The 22,947-nt window shown below is 44.6% G+C and overlaps 1 protein-coding gene across 1 annotated transcript in view; it reads left to right on the top strand.

The window, feature by feature from the left end:
* Positions 1–22,947, top strand: part of PAMR1 (peptidase domain containing associated with muscle regeneration 1) — a 41,976-nt gene that overhangs the window by 16,394 nt on the left and 2,635 nt on the right. The window contains exons 5-10 of the mRNA XM_040410673.1: positions 3,585–3,802; positions 5,751–5,858; positions 10,927–11,139; positions 17,245–17,311; positions 18,000–18,241; positions 18,709–19,001. Of these exons, the coding sequence (XP_040266607.1) occupies positions 3,585–3,802; positions 5,751–5,858; positions 10,927–11,139; positions 17,245–17,311; positions 18,000–18,241; positions 18,709–19,001 (1,141 nt within the window). The remainder of the gene's footprint in view (positions 1–3,584; positions 3,803–5,750; positions 5,859–10,926; positions 11,140–17,244; positions 17,312–17,999; positions 18,242–18,708; positions 19,002–22,947) is intronic.

The raw sequence follows: 22,947 nt of genomic DNA on the forward strand, positions 1-22,947 counted from the left end.
TCTCCAAAATTTTTAGCCCTGCAGCAGGGTCAGCAGGATATCCATTTTTCTATTCGCTGACAGCAAGCGGGGAATGGAACAGTAAATTATATTACAAATGCAGTCGACTTCATTTTTTGTTGTTTTTATCCTGATTAAACTGTATTTACATTAAACAGGAAAAGCCCTTTAAAATGGAGAGATGTTAATCTCCTGTGGTTTGTCGGTGCAATGATTGGCTGGCTGCAGCAGGGGGCGTGACACAGGCGGCGGCTTTTATGTGCGGTAATACTTAGATTAAGCCAAAATGACGGTAATAAGGGCAGGAGCCTCGGAGGGGATCCCGTCTCATCATCCTATTATACCTGCTTTATAATAATTACTGTAATTAATCCAATGCAATTAGCATGAGCTAGCCTGGAAGCTGCGACTGATATGAGAAATACAGGGGCCGGGGCCTCCTTACTGGCGGGAGAGCATACACATGCATTAAAGGGGCTTTCCAGAAGTTAAATACCCTTAGGATAGCTCATCAGTATCAGATTAGGGGGTCCACCTCTCAGCACCCCCAAAGATAAGCTGTTTGAAGGGCTGTGATGTCATGTCCTTTGGTCGCAGGGTCCTTGTGCAGCTCAAGTGAACTGGATGGAGCTGCATTCCGGCATAGGTGGCGGGAGTCCCACCACAGGTCAGACCTAACCTGTTACCAGAAGCCCCCTTTAAAGGGCATCTGTCAGCAGTTTTGTACCTATGACACTGGATGACCTGTTACATGTGCACTTGGCAGCTGAAGGCATCTGTGTTGGTCCCATGTTCATATGTGCCCGCATTGCTGAGAAAACTGATGTTTTAATATATGCAAATGAGCCTCTAGGAGCAACGGGGGCGTTGTCATTACTCCTAGAGGCTCCGCTCTCTCTGTAACTGCCGCGCCCTCTGCACTTTGATTGACAGGACCAGGGGTGATGATGTTTTCCCTTCATTAAAGGGGTTCCTCTTATGTCAGCAACTGGCATTTATCATGTAGAGGAAGTGAATACAAGGCACTTACTAATGTACTGTGATTGTCCATATTGCTTCCTTTGTTGTCTGGATTCATTTTTCCATCACATTATACACGGCTCGTTTCCATGGTTGCGACCACCCTGTAATCCAGCAGCGGTGGTCGTGCTTGCACACTGTAGGAAAAAGTGTGCAAGCACGACCACCGCTGCTGGATTTGAGGGTGGTCGCAACCATGGAAACGAGCCGTGTGAAGAAAAAAACGAATCCTGCCAGCAAAGGAGACAATATGGAGAATCGCAATACATTAGTAAGTGCCTTGTATTCACTTCCTCTACATGATAAATGCCACTTGCTGACATGAGACGACCCCTTCAATGAAGCAGTACCTGCAATACTTACAAGGCTTACCCCTTCCTAGGCTGCTAGAGAGAGTAAGAGCCGACCAATCTGATAAGACAACCCCTTTAAGACTGCCAGGTCTTCTTCCTGTACTTACCTCTTGCTGCTATTAGACGTCTCCCAAGAAGCTGCGCATAGTGTTAATGATGAGGAATATACATTATTGAGTGTCCTCGCTGCTGAATCCTCTCTGGGTAAAGATTAATAAGACTCCGGCGGCACCGGGTCCCCGCGTCCACTCTGCGCCGGCACAGGATGTCTCTTTTATTAAAATGCAAAATGTCATTGAAATCCATATTACCTGCATCTATCACATTCCACGGAGACGCGTCCTTGTCAGTTCACAGATCCATTTTTCATTTCTTTGGAAGATCTGTGTGTATTTTTAACCCCTCTGTGTCAGTGGGCAGCAGGGCCGGCTCCAGGTCCATGTGGGCCCCTGGGCGATAAAGCCTCAGTGGGCCCCCTTGTGGCATTAACTCTTACCCCACAGTCTTCTAAATTATACATGGTCTGAATTTAGAAGACTGTGGTAAGAGTTAATTTAGGGGTTCTGATCTAAGTTGCGAATTCTAGTTGCAAGTCTAGTCTGGGGCTCTGATTTTATTTAGGATCTAGTCTGGGGCCTAAACTAATTTAGGGGTCTGAATATAAGGGTCTGAATTTAGGGGTCTAATTTGGGGTTTCCATTTATTTAGGTAGTCTGCAACTACAGAATATAGATAAATGATTAGGACCCCAGACCAGACTCATCCAGGTGTGTGATACCACGTACTAATGCTACATGGCGTGGTGTTTTTCAGGAGGGATCCCCCAGCCCCCACTAATAGGAGAATAAAGAGCAACAAACATCTTTGTGGGGGAATTCCTGAGACCCCCCCAGTATACCTCAGGCTACCACATACTATGTACATACATGTATATGGATGAAGAAAAGAAATGCACAGCAAGCGGTAAAGCAAATATTCCTAAAGGCTCAGTCATTTTAGTAGGAATATTTGCTTTAGGCCTCTTTCACACGACAGTATGTCTTTTTCAGTGTTTTGCGGTCCGTTTTAAACTGATCCGTTGTTCCGTTTTTTGTTTCCGTTGTGTTTCCGTTTCCGTTCCGTTTTTCCGTTCCGTTTTTCCGTTCCGTTTTTCCGTATGGCATATACAGTGTACAGTAATTTCATAGAAAAAATTGGGCTGGGCATAACATTTTCAATAGATGGTTCCGCAAAAAACGGAACGGATACGGAAGACATACGGATGCATTTCCGTATGCATTCCGTTTTTTTGTGGACCCATAGACTTTAATGGAGCAACGGAAAGTGATTTGCGGCCAAATATAGGACATGTTCTATCTTTGAACGGAAAAACGGAAAAACGGAAACGGAATGCATACGGAACACATTCCGTTTTTTTTGCGGAACCATTGAAATGAATAGTACCGTATACGGACCGCAAAAAACGGCCCGCAAAACGGAAAAAAAAAACGGCCGTGTGAAAGAGGCCTTACTGCTTGCTGTGCATTTCTTTTCCTTATCCATATACATTACATTATAGTATGTGGTGCGAGGTATACTGGGGGGGATCTAAGGAATCCCCCCACAATTGCGCAATTCATTTTTCTCCTATTAGTGGAGGCGGGATCCCTCCCCAAAAACACCACACCATGCATGATGCATTTATTGCATTAGTAAGTGATAAGCCCGGCCGCCCCCTCATGTTACTGGTCACAGACTCGCACCCAACTCCTGCCCTGCTCCTAGTTTCGGCGCTCGGCTGCTATGCTGTCTTCTACAGCCCTGCTGTGATCACGTTCCTCCAGTCCTCCTCCTCCGATCTGTCTCGCAGGCCTGGAGGAGGCCTGGAAATAAGGCACTGGTTCGGTGGCCAGCTTAAGGGTTATTATCCCAAAATGACTAATTTCATTGTTAAAGTGGTTGTCCAGGATTAGAAAAGCATTTATTGACCAGAAACAGCGCCACACCTGCGAATGGGCTGTTTTTGGTATTGCAAGTTGGCTCCATTGACATGAATGGCACTGAGCTGCAATACCACCAGCAACCTGTGGACAAGCGTGGCACCATTTTGGAAGAAAGGAACCTGTTTTTGTACTCCTGGACAACCCCTTTAATAAACATGGCTCTCCACAATGCTGCATATAAAGCATCAGTTGTTGATTGCCCCTGATTTGACTCTTTATTTCTGGCCAGGTTTGCAATGATCAGTCTGGAGTTTGATTATATGTGTCAGTACGATTACCTGGAAGTCCGAGACGGCGACACTGTGGATGCTAAAATCATCAAGCGCTTCTGCGGGAACGAGCGGCCACAATCTATCCGCAGCTCGGGGAACTCTCTGCACCTTCTTTTCCAGTCAGATGGATCTAAAAACTTTGATGGATTCTATGCTACCTACGAAGAAGTTACTGGTAATCATTTTACTGTCTTAAAGGGCATCTGTCAGCAGTTTTGTACCTATGACACTGGCTGACCTGTTACATGTGCGCTTGGCAGCTGAAGGCATCTGTGTTGGTCCCATGTTCCTATGTGACCGCATTGCTGAGAAAAATTATATTTTACTATATGCAAATGAGCTTTAGGAGCAACGGGGGCGTTACCATTACACCTAGAGGCTCTGCTCTCTCTGCAACTGAAGCGTCCTCTCCACTTTGATTGATAGGGCCGGCAGTGTAAATGTGATCAGTCCTGCCTCACCCTGTCAATTAAAGTGGAGAAGACGCGGCAGTTGCAGAGAGAGCAGAGCCTCTAGGTGTAATGGCAACGCCCCCGTTGCTCTTAGAGGCTCATTTGCATATATTAAAACATTAAATCATTTTTCTCAGCAATGCGGGCACATATGAACATGGGACCAACACAGATCTTTTCAGCTGCCAAGTGCACATGTAACAGGTCAGCCAGTGTCATAGGTACAAAACTGCTGACAGATGCCCTTTAAATATATCTTTCACCCAGTGCATGATGCCAGCGGCTTGAGGGCTTAAACGTGTTTGCCCACCTTGAATAATACTGTTTTGTTAGAAGGTTCCTTCAATGAAAGACTGATTGCGGGATGTCCAATTGCTGAGACCTTCAGTGATCAGCTGTAATCTGTTAGTGCGCTTGGAAGCAAGTACTCAATTGTCCTGCAGCGCCACCACAGGAAAAATGAAGGATTACATGCTATTTATTGCAATCAGTGAGATGCTCAGAGCCATGGTTCCTCCAGAGGAATAAAGAGACACTTTTCTAAAACAGACAACCCCTTTAAATGGAAATTTTCCTTTAATTATATTTTGTGAGCACCAAGCGATAATTACCGATATCGTCCTATAACTCATCTGGATATTTATGGGTTATAAGTGGGACCTTCATTAACATGGCATAGAAAATGTGCAAATGAATCATGAGTAAGTGTGAACAGGAGCGAGGAGCTGGATGTACGCTACGTGATGCACAAGCCCAGTTGGGTTTTGCAGCCATTTGAGCTGATTATACGTTTCAGGATACATCCACCGTGTTGTGTATACAGCTGCTATGCAGACTCTTGCTAACCTATCTGCACGTGGCATGTTACCAAGAAGTAAACGGTATATAGAAGGGAATAGGACTGTAGGATCCGTCTACGCAGTGTTTGTTTGTAGTCTGTAACTATGGAGACACATTGGTTTGCATAGGGGCTGTGTACACAAAACACTAGGAGATTCTGCCAGGCTGTTTTGCAAAGTTGCTTAATTTATTTTTGAGCCATTGGATCGTCACCACGCGAATATTCAACAACTCTACGGTCTAAGGGAGGGATGGCCAACCTGCGGCTCTCCAGCTGTTGCAGAACTACAACGCCCACCATGCCCTGCTGTAGACTGAAAGCTGTAGGCAGTGTGGGCATGCTGGGAGTTGTAGTTTTGCAACAGCTGGAGAGTCTCAGGTTGGCCATCCCTGGTCTAAGGCCTCCTGCACACGACCGTGTGTCCCCCGTGGCCGTATTGCGGCCAGCATACGGCAGGTCCGCAATACACGGGACACCGCCCATGTGCAATCCGCATCACGGATGCGGACCCATTCACTTAAATTGGTCCTCAAATCCGGAGATACGGTGCGAAATGGAACGGGAGCACTACAGAGTGCTACTGTGGTGTTTCGTTCCGTGCTTCCGTTCCGCAAAAAGATAGAACTTGTTCTATCTGTTTGCAGAACGGACGGATAGCGGACTCCATTCAAGTGAATGGGGTAGCGATCCGCATGCGGTTGGCCCGGGCAGCACACGTTCGTGTGCAAGAGGCCTAAAGACCAGACAAACAGCACCCTATATCCCAGCTTCCTAGATATTCAGGAATGGTGTGAGGCTTGAACATCTAAACCCTGTGCTCTTTCTTTCAGTGTGCTCCTCTTCCCCATGTTTCCATGATGGGACATGCATTGTGGAGAAAACTGGATCCTATAAATGTGCCTGTCTGGCGGGATATACGGGAAAACACTGCGAAAACGGTGAGTACTGCAGCTTTATGCGCGGGAACTGCAAACGCCCAGGAGTTAAAACTACTTCATTTAAAATCTGCCTGCATCCACCTGAAAAAAGGTGTAAAGTCATGGACACTAGGGATCTCACTTCCACCTAATTTGCAGTCCGCTGACTTTTGTCTGGCAAGATCTGTCCCTAGTAACAGAGATATAGAAGACGGCTCACAGGAATGGGGGGGTGTCAGAGGTAGCGGAGGTCTTGAACCCTGCTTCTACATGGCCTTTGAAGAGCAGAGGAGCATTCTGTGTGTCTATGTAATTTCCCCCTCCTTATATGTTCTGTGAGCTGCAAACATAGTGGGAAGTAAGGGAAAGGATGCCACAGCAGGAAAGCGCTGGCAGATTTCACAGAAGAGATAGGCCCCCTGCTTCTGAGTGAAATGCATCTAGCTGTGCGGCTGAAACAGGGAATAATTAGGCTGAAAATGACATTAGGGAAGCCCAAAAAAGACCTGTTCCTTAACAGTTATGAATGTACAAAGAAGCACAGCCATTATGTAAACTGTTTTTAAAAACGCAGGTACATTTTAAGGGTAACTCTATCTATAATATATGATTTCACTATTAATTTATAATTTTCAGTCTACCATATACCAGGAAATCTCAACAAATCCATTTAGCATTAATAGGGTCCATCAGGTTTCCTTTGCGGATACGACATTTTTTGACAACAAGAACAGTGCTGCAGATCATACAGTTCCTGCCATCATACCCAGATTGAAAGCCCAACAGAACAACATGCCCTTTTCATGAAAAAAAATCACAAGTTGTCACAGCCCCTCCCCTTTTCCCAAATAACTTTAAAACTACTTAAAAACAATTCCAGAAATTAAATGAAGTATGAACCAATTAAAGGGGCTCTCCAGGAATAATTTACAATTACCACCAGTAACGTGTCCTAGAATGTGTGCAGGACTGGTTGCCACCATTTGCAAAGTTGCCTAAGGGGAGGGGAGCAGAGTCTCACTACACTGCTCTAAAATAGCTGGTAATGATGTGATCCTGCCTACGATCTGCCATCATGGATGAGCTAAAGGCAAATCCAGCCAGCGCTAGCTACCAAAGGTCAGTGTTGCTGCTGGGAGGAGTGGACCTCCACGAGAACAAAAGTGAAAGTAAATCCCGGCAACATGCCGGGATTTACTTTCACATCATGGATGAGCAGCCTGACAGGAACACTCACCAATTTGTTGTATACATAAGTGCCAGAGCATAATGTGTAGTGACTGTGAGGCCCCTGCCCCCTCACCCTTCTAGGCAGCTCTGCAAGTGGAGGCAACCAGTTCTGCTCACCTTCCTGGAGAACAGGAAGAATAGCTGGAGAGTATCTGGTAATGATGTGATCCTGCCTACGATATGCCTTCATGGATGAGCAACCTGACAGGAACACTCACCAATATGTTGTATACATAAGTGCCAGAGCATAATGTGTAGTGACTGTGAGGCCCCTGCCCCCTCACCCTTCTAGGCAGCTCTGCAAGTGGAGGCAACCAGTTCTGCTCACCTTCCTGGAGAACAGGAAGAATAGCTGGAGAGTATCTGGTAATGATGTGATCCTGCCTACGATATGCCTTCATGGATGAGCAACCTGACAGGAACACTCACCAATATGTTGTATATGTAAGTGCCAGAGCATAATGTGTAGTGAAGCCTTGCCCCCTCACCCTACTAGGCAGCTCGGCAAGTGGAGGCAACCAGTCCTCCTCACATTCCTGGAGAACCTCTTCAACTAGATCTTCCCAAGCCTCACAGGGATGTAAAATAAGAAATGCTGGGGGCTTGGGCAATTGTGGTTATAAGTAATGTCCCAGAATATCAAGCAGGCTTAACTGACTAACAAAAAGGTCTAGTATGGCAGCCATGATAGTGATGGGGACCGCTCCTTTTCTAAAGTAGAAACTCAAACAATATTCCTGTGAGCGAGACTTAGTAAGGTCCCTCACCCCGGCTAGCAAGAGCCTATTATGTATTCTGTAGACTGCATGGTCCTGTAGGTTGTTTGCGCATTGTGGATGATTGATGGTTTGTGTCACAGCACATATACTGCAGACTGGTTATTTTCGGGGACTGGGATTTACTGTGATTTGCTTCAGCCTATGACACCTATGGGAAAACAGGAAAATAGCAATGTGAGATTGATGGCACCCATGAGATAAATGTCTAATATACAAATATAATATACATTAGAACAGTCTTTAGGCAGTCTTTGTCTGACAGGGCATGCTGATACATTTAGTTCCTGAGCATATTATTCATATATGCAGATGGGAAGTAAATTGACACGCTATGGACACCTTCAGGACAATTTTGTTTAAGACAACATTTAACTTATTTTGGGCAAAAAAAAATAAACAAACATTTTACAGTTACAGGGGTTAAAAATCAGTCTGTTTCCCATCTGTCAGTTTAAGATTACTTTAAATCCTGATGACAGCTCTTATCTCTGATCTCCTGACCTCATAAACACTAATTATAGCTCAATTCTTATCAAACTGATAGGAATATGGGCCAAATAAGTGTTTAAGAGGTCAGGAGATAAGACCTACACATGAGAGGTCAAGGGATTCAAAGTAAACAGAATGTGTTTTTTAACCCCTGTAACTCAGAAATGGCTAAACATTTTAAATAAAGACCAATTGAAAAATGATTTTTTTAGCCCAAAATGAGTAAATTGAAACAATAAAAAAAAAAAATGCACCCCGAAGATGTACATAGCCTTTAAAGAGTTTCTTAGTTTTTTTTTTCATTTGCATTCATTACCACAAACACTGCCTATGTTTGCCCCATATACCTTTTTTTTTTTTTCATATCAGTGCTTTCCTACCCCTGTTTTCGACATCGCTGCAGCCTGGCAGGATGTTAACAAGCAGAACTTCCTGTTTTCATCAGCTTCCTGCTGGGTTTTCTAACCAATCCCTCTGCAGTAGTCATGCCCCCTACACCTCTTCTCTTCAAGCGTCTCCAGAGCTACTCTAATACAGCTGATTGGCTGGGGTGCAGAGTGTCGGACCCTCGACGATCAGATATTGATGGACAACCCTTTTAGGCACATATATTTATGGGCGACTGAGAAGTAATCTATGACTACGTGAGCACCAGACCAGAGCGGCAGCAGAAGGAACCAACTGATTGACATCTTGTGCAATTTATGAGGACAGGGAGAGAAGTGTGTTTCATTGTTAATGATCAGAGAACATGAACATTTCATGGACGTTTCATTCATTAATCTCACAGTGCAGATGGTTTCTGTCCGTCTCTTCCTCACACTTATAATTGAATTTTTAATGTGCACATTTTTGTCATTGCTCGTTTTGACTCCTGCAGATCTTGGTTGTTTTGCAGGAGTCACTTGAGAATTAACCTGAAGACTTGTGTCACGGCTGTGTGTGCAAAACATAGGCATTTGGTACAATGTGGCGGATTTTAGAACGACATGGGATTATAATTTTCACATAATATGAGACCAAAGAACAGTTAAAGCAATAGCTACAGTCATGTTTCCGTGTAAGAGACATCAGTTTGGTGGAGCAAGGTGACCACTATCTCTGTGAAGAGGTTTTAGTGTATTATGCTGGTTGTATTGCAAGGAAAGCAGCCCACAAAACACTAGGTACAGATAGTACTGCCTCCATGTATCTCCTAGCAAATAATATAGTTATAGATAGATAGTACTGCCTCCATGTCTCTTCCTGTAAATGATACAGGCACAAATAATACTGGACCCCTATTTCTTCATATAAATGATGTAGGTACAGATAGTACTCCCTCCCCGTCTCCCCTTGCAGATGATATAGGTACAGATAATACTGCTTCCCTGTCTCTCCCTATAAATAATGTACGTACAGATAGTACTGCCTCCCTGTCTCTCCCTATAAATTATGTAGGTACAGATAGTACTGCCTCCCTGTCTCACCCCATAAATGATGTAGGTACAGATAGTACTGCCTCCCTGTCTCTCCCTATAAATGATGTAGGTACAGCTAGTACTGCCTCCCCGTCTCTCCCTATAAATTATGTAGGTACAGATAGTACTGCCTCCCTGTCTCTCCCTATAAATTATGTAGGTACAGATATTACTGCCTCCCTGTCTCACCCCATAAATGATGTAGGTACAGATAGTACTGCCTCCCTGTCTCTCCCTATAAATGATGTAGGTACAGCTAGTACTGCCTCCCTGTCTCTCCCTATAAATGATGTAGGTACAGATAGTACTGCCTCCCTGTCTGTCCCTATAAATGATGTAGGTACAGCTAGTACTGCCTCCCCGTCTCTCCCTATAAATGATGTAGGTACAGATAGTACTGCCTCCCTGTCTCACCCTATAAATGATGTAGGTATAGATAGTACTGCCTCCCTGTCTCTCCCTGTAAATGATGCTGGTACAGACTGCCTCGCTAGGATTTGGCCTCAATGTCTGATAAGTGCAGGTCCCACCTCTGGGACCCGCACCTATACTTAAAACAGAGCTTGCAAAGAGTTGGAGGGCGCACCGCGCAATTGTGGCCACCCTCCATTCATTCCTATGGGACCGCTGAAAATGTTTTTGAAGTTCCATTGAAATGAATGCAAAGTAAACAGCGAAAGCGGGGCCATTTTCTCCATTCACTTCTTTGGGGCTGACAGAAATAGCCGAGATAGCGCTTGCTTATTTTCGGCGCTCCCACAGGAATGAATGAGCATGCACAGTGGAACCAGAGGTGGGACCCGAACCTATGAGACATTGGGGGCATATCCTAGCGATAGGCTCCCAGTGTCCGAGATGAGAATACCACTTGAATGTGTAGAAGTCCGTGTCTCACTCCCCTGTTCTAAAATTCGAATCCCTACCTATCTCAAGCTTGAACTTATCTCTTTTTGCATCCGTATTGACTATGTAACTCCAACACCATCAGACTATCTCCTCCTTACAATTTTTGGTGTCAGTTTTTATACATGATCCATTTTTCCAACGTTGCTTAGCGCTGTTTAGTATAACCCAACTTTTTGTTACTTATATTACGATCTTTGTGACTAATATAGTGATTACTGCTTTTAGTGATAGAAGAAAAGAGCTGCATGAATCCGGGACCACCACTGAATGGATATATGAAATTGTCTGAGCAGGGGGGCTTCACATACGGGAATCGGGTCAAGATTGGTTCCACCATCCACTACTTCTGTAACAACAGCCATGTCCTCAGCGGGAATCAGGAGCGGAAATGTCTGGAAACAGGGCAGTGGTCTGGGAAGCAGCCAATCTGCATTAAAGGTAAAGTACATATTAATGAATTAGATATACAGTAAAAGTAACTGTGTTATCCATTGTGCAGGGCCTTAGGGGTGTGTATGATACTATGGGGACTGGGCAGCCTTAGGGGTGTGTATGATACTATGGGGACTGGGCAGCCTTAGGGGTGTGTATGATACTATGGGGACTGGGCAGCCTTAGGGGTGTGTATGATACTATGGGGACTGGGCAGCCTTAGGGGTGTGTATGATACTATGGGGACTGGGCAGCCTTAGGGGTGTGTATGATACTATGGGGACTGGGCAGCCTTAGGGGTGTGTATGATACTATGGGGACTGGGCAGCCTTAGGGGTGTGTATGATACTATGGGGACTGGGCAGCCTTAGGGGTGTGTATGATACTATGGGGACTGGGCAGCCTTAGGGGTGTGTATGATACTATGGGGACTGGGCAGCCTTAGGGGTGTGTATGATACTATGGGGACTGGGCACCCAGCGCTGTTTGCTCCCTTCCACTTTGCAGACTAGTAAGCAAGGATGGGAGGAATTGTCCTAAGGGCATTTAGGTAGGAGCAAACATTGGGTCTGGACAGCTAAACACAGCACCATAATGGGAGGGGGGGTCAGTAGGCATGGGAGCCCCTCTCTTTCCTCTAATCACTGTCTGGATAAGAAAATACAGTATCTAAATCAGACTACTCCTTAAATGGGGTTGTTGGTGATAGATCATTAACATTATAAAAATGGACATCCCCTTTAAGGGTGGGTTAACACAAAGATTTTTATGGCTTTTTTTATATTTTGAGGTTTTTATTGCATTTTTTTTTGTTGCATTCCCCCCCCCCCCTCTTTTTAAGCAAAAAACGCCAGCTGCATGGAAGTTTGTGGGAAACATTAAATGCAGCAGGGAGAGGCTTGTTTTTTTTTTTTTTAACCCTCGAGGTGCTTTATTGGGTCAGTGGCATTTTTTTTTTTTTTTATATCAAAGCATGCTCTGGGTCTGGCTAACATCTGGCCAGGGTGATTTTTGCACTAAGAAATCACATAAAATGAATGGCCTTTTTAGAAAATGTAATGTGAAATCCCCCTTACTGGTTCCTATGTCGCAGATGCCACATACAGCAGCTTCAGCTTTGGTGAGAAGATGGGCGGAATTCACTGAGTTGTCAATTGTAAACTGAATGTGAACAAGAGACATTATTAAATTATAGATTACAATCAGCGCAAAGTGATTTCCCCTGAGTACAGGTCCGATAGATCTCGGCTGACAACATGTGTCACTTATGAAAGAGGAAAGATAGAGGTTCATATCAATTATAACCAAGAAGTTTCCAGTATTGATTGCTGAAAACAGATCTATTATCTATCTACCTTCTATCTATCTATCCTATCTATCTATTATCTATCATCTATCTATCTATCTACCTTCTATCTATCTATCTATCTATCTATCTATCTATCTATCTATTTATTATCTATCTATCTATCTATCTATCTATCTATCTATCTACCTTCTATCTATCTATCTATCTTCTATCTATCTCCTATCTATCTATCTATCTATCTATCTATCTATCCATCTCCTATCTATCTATCTATCTATCTATCTCATATCTATCTATCTATCTATCTATCCATCTATTATCTATCTCATATCTATCAATCTATCCAGGGATTGTCTGGTTTGCAAAGCTCCATTTTAGGGAATTCTGAGCAAGTACAAATGGCCCCTCTTGCTCTGGAGGACCTGGCACACCCATGCCTTACAGAGATAGCTCATTGAACTGTGCAATACTTCATTTTGCCTGTGGTGGCGCTGTGCGGACATTGAACACTGGCTTCCGGGTTTCCCACAGTTTACAACTGATTGCTTAGCGTTCTGGCAGAAAGATTCCCAGCTTAGGTTCAGAGGGGATGTTCTAACAAAAGTGGATTGCATGAAGCATGCATAACATACTGCTGCCTTGGGGCTCCTAGAGTAAGGGGACCCATTTTGTTTTGTTCTTGACCCCAATATAATGCCAGGAGGGAACCTGCACAAGGATAAGTGCAGAGTCTGGGTTTGGAGTGGTCCTAAAACTACGCTGAGTCCCCCGGACTCTGTAGAGGTATCACATGTGTTGCTGCTCTCCGGAGGAGATGGTAAGGCATGGTGCACCTCAGTGGGAAATAAGTCCAGCTTGTCAGGGTCTGCAGTAAACCAGGTTGCTTCTTTACTGGAGGACACGCAAGGTACTGAGCCGGGTTCTCCAGTCTCCTCCCTGGCAGAAGAAGGTTCTGTGCTGAGGAAAGGCCTGCGCTAGCTGTCCCTTCTTCACTCTCAGAAGGCTGGTACCCTGGTCAAAAGGCTGGCTGCCAAAGGTCTGTGGCTCAGAAAGGGCTGATGACCTGGGTCCTGTAGCTCAGTATCCCCATCCCAATACCTTTTTCTGGTCACTTGTGCAGTCCGGCAGAGTCTATTCTACTAAACATTGGTCCCTATTTGCAAACAATTAGGGGCTATAACTGCTTTCCATATATACATTTTCCAACTGAACTAGAACCTTCTAGTCTGAGGGGCGGAGTGGAGAAACAGCCAAAACAGAAACAATGTTGCAATTTGTCTGTCATAGACTTGTATAGAGTTTCAATATAAGGGCTCTTTCACACCTGCTTTATTGTCTTCCGGCATAGAGTTCCGTCGTCGGGGCTCTATGCCGGAAGAATCCTGATCAGGATTATCCCAATGCATTCTGAATGGAGTGAAATCCGTTCAGGATGCATCAGGATGTCTTCAGTTCCGGTACGGAACGTATTTTGGCCGGAGAAAATACCGCAGCATGCTGCGCTTTTTGCTCCGGCCAAAGATCCGGAACACTTGCCCCAAGGCCGGATCCGGAATTAATGCCCATTGAAAGGCATTGATCCGGATCCGGCCTTAAGCTAAACGTTGTTTCGGCGCATTGCCGGAGCCGACATTTAGCTTTTTCTGAATGGTTACACTTTAGCGTCCCGGCAGCCATGGTAAAGTGTAGAGCGGGGAGCGGGGGAGCAGCATACTTACCGTCCGTGCGGCTCCCCGGGCGCTCCAGAGTGACGTCAGGGCGCCCCAAGCTCATGGATCATGTGATCACATGGATCACATGGATCACGTCATCCATGCGGATGGGGCGCTCTGACGTCATTCTGGAGCGCCCCGGGAGCCGCACGGACTGTAAGTATACCGCTCCCCCGCTCCCCGCTCCTACTATGGCAACCAGGACTTTAATAGCGTCCTGGGTGCCATAGTAACACTGAACGCATTTGGAAGACGGTTCCGTCTTCAAATGCTTTCAGTACACTTGCGTTTTTCCGGATCCGGAGTGTAATTCCGGCAAGTGGAGTACACGCCGGATCCGGACAACGCAAGTGTGAAAGAGGCCTAAGAAGTTTTTCCAGACATAGACAAGTCTTCAGACATAAACAACAGAGCTAATCAGACAGTCAAGAGGTCAGTGTGTCTGTTTTTTCCCTCCAAAACTTTGCACAGTGCCTTATAATAGTTGTTGGGATATTACTAGTTTCTCAGTACATAGATGGAAACTCCCAAAGTCGCTCAGTATTCAGACGGCCATATGTGTTTTGCGGTCTGCCGGCTTGTGTGCATTCCGCAATTGCGCACAAGAATAGGACATGCTCTATATTTTCTGCAGGGTCGCGGAACTGAAGTACAGATGAATCTTTTGTGGCCCCATTGAAAGGAATGGGTCAGCATCCATTCCGCAAAATTGTTGAACGGATGCTGACCCATAAATACGGTCGTCTGAATGAGCCCTTAGCTGGCTGTGCATTAACCCTTTCCATTGTGCAGTGCAGATATAGTGCAATAACATAACATATAAAATGTGGTTCAACAATATGAAATAGTAGGAGGGCACAAAACTGCATAAATCATAGTGCAAGTTAATCCTTCAAAATGCAGTAAAATAGGGAGTTGATGGCTTTGCATCATAGCAATGAGGGCAAGTGTCCACAAATGTCCAAAGTCCAAAGTACCCTTGCTCCAGGGCACTACACGAGCTCTTTACATGATGGCAGAAGTGGAAATGGGCATCAGGATCTGCTATGTTGGGTGGTCAGGTGCGTTGTGTCTAGCGGCCCCTTTTTTTAATCTTTGCTGTGGGACCCCCGTCCTCAATGTACGCCATTGACAGAGAGTAACCCATTGAGAACAGAACCTTGAAGATCTTTAAGAACTCAGATCTCTTTGTCTTACAGTACACAGTATATACTTATAGACTGTAGCTGACACCTATTGTGGATCTCTGGGGTTCTTTTACTTGGCTTGCCTTGCAGTAGATCAGATTCCAGCACACAGCTGGTTAAAGCCAGCGGTGTTCACTCTCTCCGGGTGTTCTCTGGCTCCTTTATCCGGATTACACGTGTGCAGTTAGACAAATTGGAAGTGGATATTTTCTGTGTAATTCCATTTTCATTTCAGGGTAATAGCTAAATATAATCTGAAAAAATATGTTTAAAGAGCAACCCCGACCCTAGCTGATAATTATATTAATGGTAGGGCGCGCAGTCCTAAGTAAGTGGCGAGGAAATTAGAAAAAAGAAATCTATTTTGCTAAAAAGTCCAGTCGCATCATGCCCCAGGACAGAATTAACATTCCTGAGTGGTGGCGGACCTATGGCACGGGTGCCAGAGGCGGCACTCAGAACCCTCTCTGTGGGCACCCGCACCCTGGGTGCGTTAGACTTTTCCTGCCATTCATCAGCGCAGGGCGCACTATGAACAGCGCAGGCAGCGCATTAAATGTAGGGAGGTATTATAGCTAAATGATAAAGTACATGGAAGATATATTATATTGGACTGTAGTGTTCAGGGTAAATTGCCGTGTTGGCACTTGTGCAAAGCGTTTTAATGCGTTTTGCACGTGCGTGAGAAAAATCGGCATGTTTGGTGCCCAGACCCAAACCCGGACTTCTTCACAGAAGTTCGGGTTTGGGTTAGGTGTTGTGTAGATTTTATTATTTTCCCTTATAACATGGTTATAAGGGAAAATAATAGCATTCTTAATACAGAATGTATTAAGTAAATTAGGGATGGAGGGGTTAAAAATTAAACTCACCTCATCCACTTGTTTGCGCAGCCCGACTTCTCTTTTTTCTTCTTCTTTGAGGACCTGGGAGGAAAAGGACCTTTGGTGACGTCACTGCGCTCATCACATAGTCCGTCACATGGTCCATCACAGTGATGGACCATGTGATGAGCGTAGTGATGTCACCAAAGGTCCTTTTCTCCCAGGTCCTCAAAGAAGAAGAAAAAAGAGAAGTCGGGCTGCGCAAACAAGTGGATGAGGTGAGTTACATTTTTATTTTTTAACCCCTCCATCTCTAATTTACTGTATTAAGAATGCTATTATTTTCCCTTATAACCATGTTATAAGAGAAAATAATAAAGATTGGGTTCCCATCCCGATCGTCTCCTAGCAACCATGCGTGAAAATCGCACCGCATCCGCACTTGCTTGCGGATGCTTGCGATTTTCACGCAGCCCCATTCACTTCTATGGCGCCTGCGTGAAAAACGCACAAAGAGGAGCATGCTGCGATTTTCACGCAACGCACAAGTGATGCGTGAAAATCACTGCTCATGTGCACAGCCCCATAGAAATGAATGGGTCCGGATTCAGTGCGGGTGCAATGCGTTCACCTCACGCATTTCACCCGCGCAGAAAACTCGCCCGTGTGAAAGGGGCCTTAAACTGCTAATACCTTACTGACTGTCCCCGTTGCTGTGCCATACAGATTCTGAACCTTCTAGTTCTTTCCTTTCTCTTTGGAGTACTGTGAAGTAGAGATAGTTTTCTCTTTGTGGATCTCTCAGAGATGGTGATTCTTTGGCATCAAGGCCTAGTCCTCTGAGGAGTGAGCACATGTACAGTAGCTTCTCTCACTACTAACAGAGCTAGGGGCGACTCTAAGTCCAACACCTTACTTCCTACAGGGACAGAGTCAGGATTGTTAACCCCGACTGATCCATACAGAGATATGCATTAACATATTAAATAACATTATGCGACAAAATAATTGTGTGTTCCCTATTCTTGGCTACTGCACTACCCCAAATAAACCAGATTTTCCCACGTCTTTTTATTCAGCTTGTCGGGAGCCCAAGATTCCTGATCTGGTGCGTCAGAAGGTGCTGCCATCGCAGGTTGAGTCCCGGTGAGCTATAACACCCCCTGTCATGGCTCTGCTTGCCATCTAGATCTGCTTACTAAACATGAAATACATCATTAGTGGTATACAAAAAGAGGATTGTGCATTTTAAGGATAATCCGGTTTTATGTCATCCATTTTATACTTTGGTTTCTCCATCACTCCATATATAATCCATCTCCGTCTTGGATTGCTAATGTGATCCTGTGATAGATGATAATGGAGCAGACGTAATGGAATGAGTGCACAGTAGGGGGGGGGGATATGACGGCGGGAGCTGATTGGCTGCAGCGTTGTAAATGAGCAAGGGGGGGGCCGTATGCTAATTTGTGTAGGCGTCATAAAACGTGTAGGTTGTAGCATTATCATTAGACTTACATTACAGAACATGTACTGGCCGCATACACGCATACAAAAACATGTTAAATTACCCAAAAAGGTCGCATGATGGTGGCCTTTGACATGCCCATTGACAATTAGATTTACAGTCAATCAGGTCCAATTGACCTATACAATCACCTAAATGGGGGAGATAAGCAATAGTTAGACACATCTGTAGCTGTTTATCTCCAGCCCGACCTATGGGCTGCCATTACCAAAAAATTCCTCATCTCTTCACCTGCATTTCTTGTTGCCACTGTTTCCCGAGGAGCTGTGCCCGTTCCTTGACTCCGCCACCTTCTGTTCTATTTAGGGAGACTCCTCTTCACAAGCTTTACTCCTCATCAACGTCTTCATTCGCCAAGGAGAAGATTGAAATTTACCCCACAAAGAAGCCGGCTCTGCCCCCCGGAGAGCTCCCCATAGGGTACCAGCACCTCCATACACAAATCCAGTACGTATGTGTGTCGCCATTCTACCGGCGCACAGGTAGCAGCAGAAGGACTTGTCTGAAAACCGGAAAGTGGAGTGGGCGAGCTCCATCTTGTATCCCTAGTAAGTTCTACGATGGATAGCCATTGCAACACTATGACTCTTGGCATGCCCCCGACAGATGTAGGCTGTCAGGTCACGCTAGGAACTGTAATTTGGAAACTAGTTAGGAATGTTGTAGGCTAGAGAGGTCTGCATTACAATGAATTTGTAAAACCCTTAAACCCCCTGCCACCTCTCACTCATAGTAAATCAAGTGAATGTTAAAATTCGGTCTGCCTCTTGCCACCACTAGGGGGAGCTGGCTGCATAGGAGTTTAATATAAAGGAAGCTGTAGGATTCTCTATTTAGTGAGCTCCCCCTAGTGGTGACTGTGGGAAAACACAATGGGTGACATTTATTAAGACTGCTTTTCATTCGGAAAACTTAAAACTAAAATGCGTTGTAAAAATAAAATGTGGCAAATGAATGAAGAAGCTCACCCCTTTTATTTTTGATGATACATTGTATCCCTTTCTTGTCATCTTAGTTTGCGGCAAGCTGGAAAATTTCACCATTCCCCGGGTCTCCGAAATGCGCTGGCCGTGGCAAGCCGCCTTATACCGCAGATCTAACGGAGTGAAAGATGTGAACCTGAGGAAGGGCGCCTGGGTCTTGGTGTGCAGCGGGGCCCTGCTAAATGAGCGCACCGTAGTGATAGCTGCGCACTGCGTGACTGACCTCGGCAAGAGCACCATTATCAAGGTGTCAGACCTGAAAGTCGTGTTGGGAAAATTCTACAGAGACGACGAGCGGGATGACAAGAGCCTGCAGCATCTGCACGTTAGTAACCATGGGAACTGGGAGCAAGGATGTATATAGTAGGCAGCGTCTTCCCCATAGGATATGAGCTGAACGCGTAGCAATAGATGTGGTCGTCTCAGGGTCTGATTCCCCTAAGGTCTCAGGATGATGGCATTTCTCACAGGCGATACCATCCTAACAATGACCGCCACTAGATCTCTTATTGCACACCGCTATCCATTTGTAACGATCTTCTACTGTTCCTCAGGTGACAATGAAGCAAAAGCTCTGCGTAGCCCCAGCACCCTTGATGACACCACACGCAGCTGTATGTGATGATGTCATCATCTATATTAACCTCTTAAGGACACATGACGTACCGGTACGTCATGATGTCCTGGTACTTAAGGACACATGACGTACAGGTACGTCATGTGTTGTTCCGATCACTGCCGCCCGGCCGGCAGTGATCGGAACCCGGTGCCTGCTCAAATCATCGAGCAGGCACCTAGGCTAAATGCGCCGGGGGGTCCCGTGACCCCCCCATGTCGGCGATCGCGGCAAACCGCAGGTCAATTCAGACCTGCGGTTTGCTGCGATTTCTGCAGTTTCTGATCCCTGCGGTCCCTGACCGCGGGGATCAGAAACTTTAGTATTCCTAAAATAGATCTGTATCCCTCCCCCTGCACCCCCCGAGTGATTTTAGCCCGGTGGGAGGTGCAGGGGGAGGGTTGCGGGCAGTGCGGGCGGTGCGGGAGGCGGGCGGTGCGGCAGGCGGGATCGCGATCCCCCGCCCGCCTCCCCTTGTATAATCGTTGGTTTCTAGTGGGTATACCAGGGTGCCAGCACATTGCTGGCACCCTGGTATAAACGGCTGACATCTGCGATGCGATGTCAGCCGTTAACCCTTTCCATACAGCGGTCCGTACGGACCGCTGTATGGAAAAGGTTAACAGCGCAGGGAGCTCCCTCCCTCTCCCATCGGGGGGCTGCTGTGCCTTTGCAGCCCCCCGATGGGAGAGGGAGAGAGCCCCCAGAGAGCCCCCCTCAGCCCTGTGCTTACCCTTCCCCGTCTGCGCAGTTCTGAGCAGACGGGGAAGGTTCCCATGGCAACAGGACGCCTCTCAGGCGTCCTGCTGTCCATGGTGCTGAACAGATCTGTGCTGAAAGCATAGATCTGTTCAGTGTAAGTAAAATACAGTACAGAACAATATATATTGTACTGTACTGTATTATACAGACATCAGACCCACTGGATCTTCAAGAACCAAGTGGGTCTGGGTCAAAAAAAAAGTTAAAAAAAGTGAAAAAAAAGTAAAAATCAAAAAACACATTTATCACTGATTAAAAATGAAAAAAATAAAATTCCCTACACATGTTTGGTATCGCCGCGTCCGTAACGACCTGATCTATAAAACGGTCATGTTACTTTACCCGAACGGTGAACGCCATAAAAATAAAAAATAAAAAACTATGATGAAATTGAAATTTTGCCCACCTTACTTCCCAAAAAAGGTAATAAAAGTGATCAAAAAAGTCGCATGTACGCCAAAATAGTACCAATCAAACCGTCATCTCATCCCGCAAAAATCATACCCTACCCAAGATAATCGCCCAAAAACTGAAAAAACTATGGCTCTTAGACTATGGAAACACTAAAACATGATTTTTTTTGTTTCAAAAATGAAATCATTGTGTAAAACTTACATAAATAAAAAAAAAAGTATACATATTAGGTATCGCCGCGTCCGTATCGACCGGCTCTATAAAAATATCACATGATCTAACCCCTCAGATGACCACCGTAAAAAAATTAAAATAAAAACGGTGTAAAAAAAGCCATTTTTTGTCATCTTACGTCACAAAAAGTGTAATAGCAAGCAATCAAAAAGTCATATGCACCCCAAAATAGATGCCAATCAAACCGTCATTTCATCCCGCAAAAAATGAGACCCTACTTAAGATAATCGCCCAAAAACTGAAAAAACTATGGCTCTTAGACTATGGAGACACTAAAACATTTTTTTTGTTTTAAAAATGAAATCATTGTGTAAAACTTACATAAATAAAAAAAATAGTATACATATTAGGTATCGCCACGTCCGTGACAACCTGCTCTATAAAATTACCACATGATCTAACCTGTCAGATGAATGTTGTCAATAACAAAAAATAAAAACGTGCCAAAAAATCTATTTCTTGTTACCTTGCCGCACAAAAAGTGTAATATAGAGCAACCAAAAATCATATGTACCCTAAACTAGTACCAACAAAACTGCCACCCTATCCCGTAGTTTCTAAAATGGGGTCACTTTTTTGGAGTTTCTACTCTAGGGGTGCATCAGGGGGGCTTCAAATGGGACATGGTGTAAAAAAAAACTGTCCAGCAAAATCTGCCTTCCAAAAACCGTATGGCGTTCCTTTCCTTCTGCGCCCTGCCGTGTGCCCGTACAGCAGTTTACGACCACATATGGGGTGTTTCTGTAAACTACAGAATCAGGGCCATAAATAATGAGTTTTGTTTGGCTGTTAACCCTTGCTTTGTAACTGGAAAAAAAATATTAAAATGGAAAATCTGCCAAAAAAGTGAAATTTTTAAATTGTATCTCTATTTTTCATTAAATCTTGTGCAACACCTAAAGGGTTAACAACGTTTGTAAAATCAGTTTTGAATACCTTGAGGGGTGTAGTTTCTTAGATGGGGTCACTTTTATGGAGTTTCTACTCCAGGGGTGCATCAGGGGGGCTTCAAATGGGACATGGTGCCAAAAAAACAGTCCAGCAAAATCAGCCCTCCAAAAACCAAACGGCGCACCTTTCACTCTACGCCCCGCTGTGTGCCCGTACAGTAGTTTACGGCCACATATGGGGTGTTTCTGTAAACAGCAGAGTCAGGGCAATAAAGATACAGTCTTGTTTGGCTGTTAACCCTTGCTTTGTTAGTGGAAAAAATGGGTTAAAATGGAAAATTAGGCAAAAAAATGAAATTCTCAAATTTCATCGCCATTTGCCAATAACTCCTGTGCAACACCTAAAGGGTTAACGATGTATGTAAAATCAGTTTTGAATAGCTTGAGGGGTGTAGTTTCTTAGATGGGGTCACTTTTAGGGAGTTTCTACTCTAGGGGTGCATCAGGGGGCTTCAAATGGGACATGGTGTAAATAAACCAGTCCATAAAAATCAGCCCTCCAAAAACCATACGGCGCACCTTTCACTCTACGCCCCGCTGTGTGGCCGTACAGTAGTTTACGGCCACATATTGGGTGTTTCTGTAAACGGCAGAGTCAGGGCAATAAAGATACAGTCTTGTTTGGCTGTTAACCCTTGATTTGTTAGTGGAAAAAATGGGTTAAAATGAAAAATTAGACAAAAAAATGAAATTCTCAAATTTCCTCCCCATTTGCCAATAACTCTTGTGCAACACCTAAAGGGTTAACAACGTATGCAAAATCAGTTTTGAATACCTTGAGGGGTGTAGTTTCTTAGATGGGGTCATTTTTGGGTGGTTTCTATAATGTAAGCCTCGCAAAGTGACTTGAGACCTGAACGGGTCCCTAAAAATTGAGTTTTTGTAAATTTCTGAAAAATTTCAAGATTTGCTTCTAAACTTCTAAGCCTTATAACATCCCCAAAAAATAAAATATCATTCCCAAATCAATTCTAACATGAAGTAGACATATGGGGAATGTAAAGTCATCACAATTTTTGGGGGTATTACTATGTATTACAGAAGTAGAGAAACTGAAACTTTGAAATTTGCAAATTTTTCCAAATTTTTTGTTAAATTAGGTATTTTTTGGTGCAAAAAAAATAATTTTTTTGACTTCATTTTACCAGTGTCATGAAGTACAATATGTGACGAAAAAACAATCTCAGAACGGCCTGGATAAGTCAAAGCGTTTTAAAGTTATCAGCACTTAAAGGGACTCTGGTCAGATTTTCAAAAAATGGCCTGGTCCTAAGGTGTAAAAAGGCTGTGTCCTT

The sequence above is a fragment of the Bufo bufo genome, chromosome 10, assembly GCF_905171765.1.
Source record: "Bufo bufo chromosome 10, aBufBuf1.1, whole genome shotgun sequence".
Classification (NCBI taxonomy): Eukaryota; Metazoa; Chordata; class Amphibia; order Anura; family Bufonidae; genus Bufo; species Bufo bufo.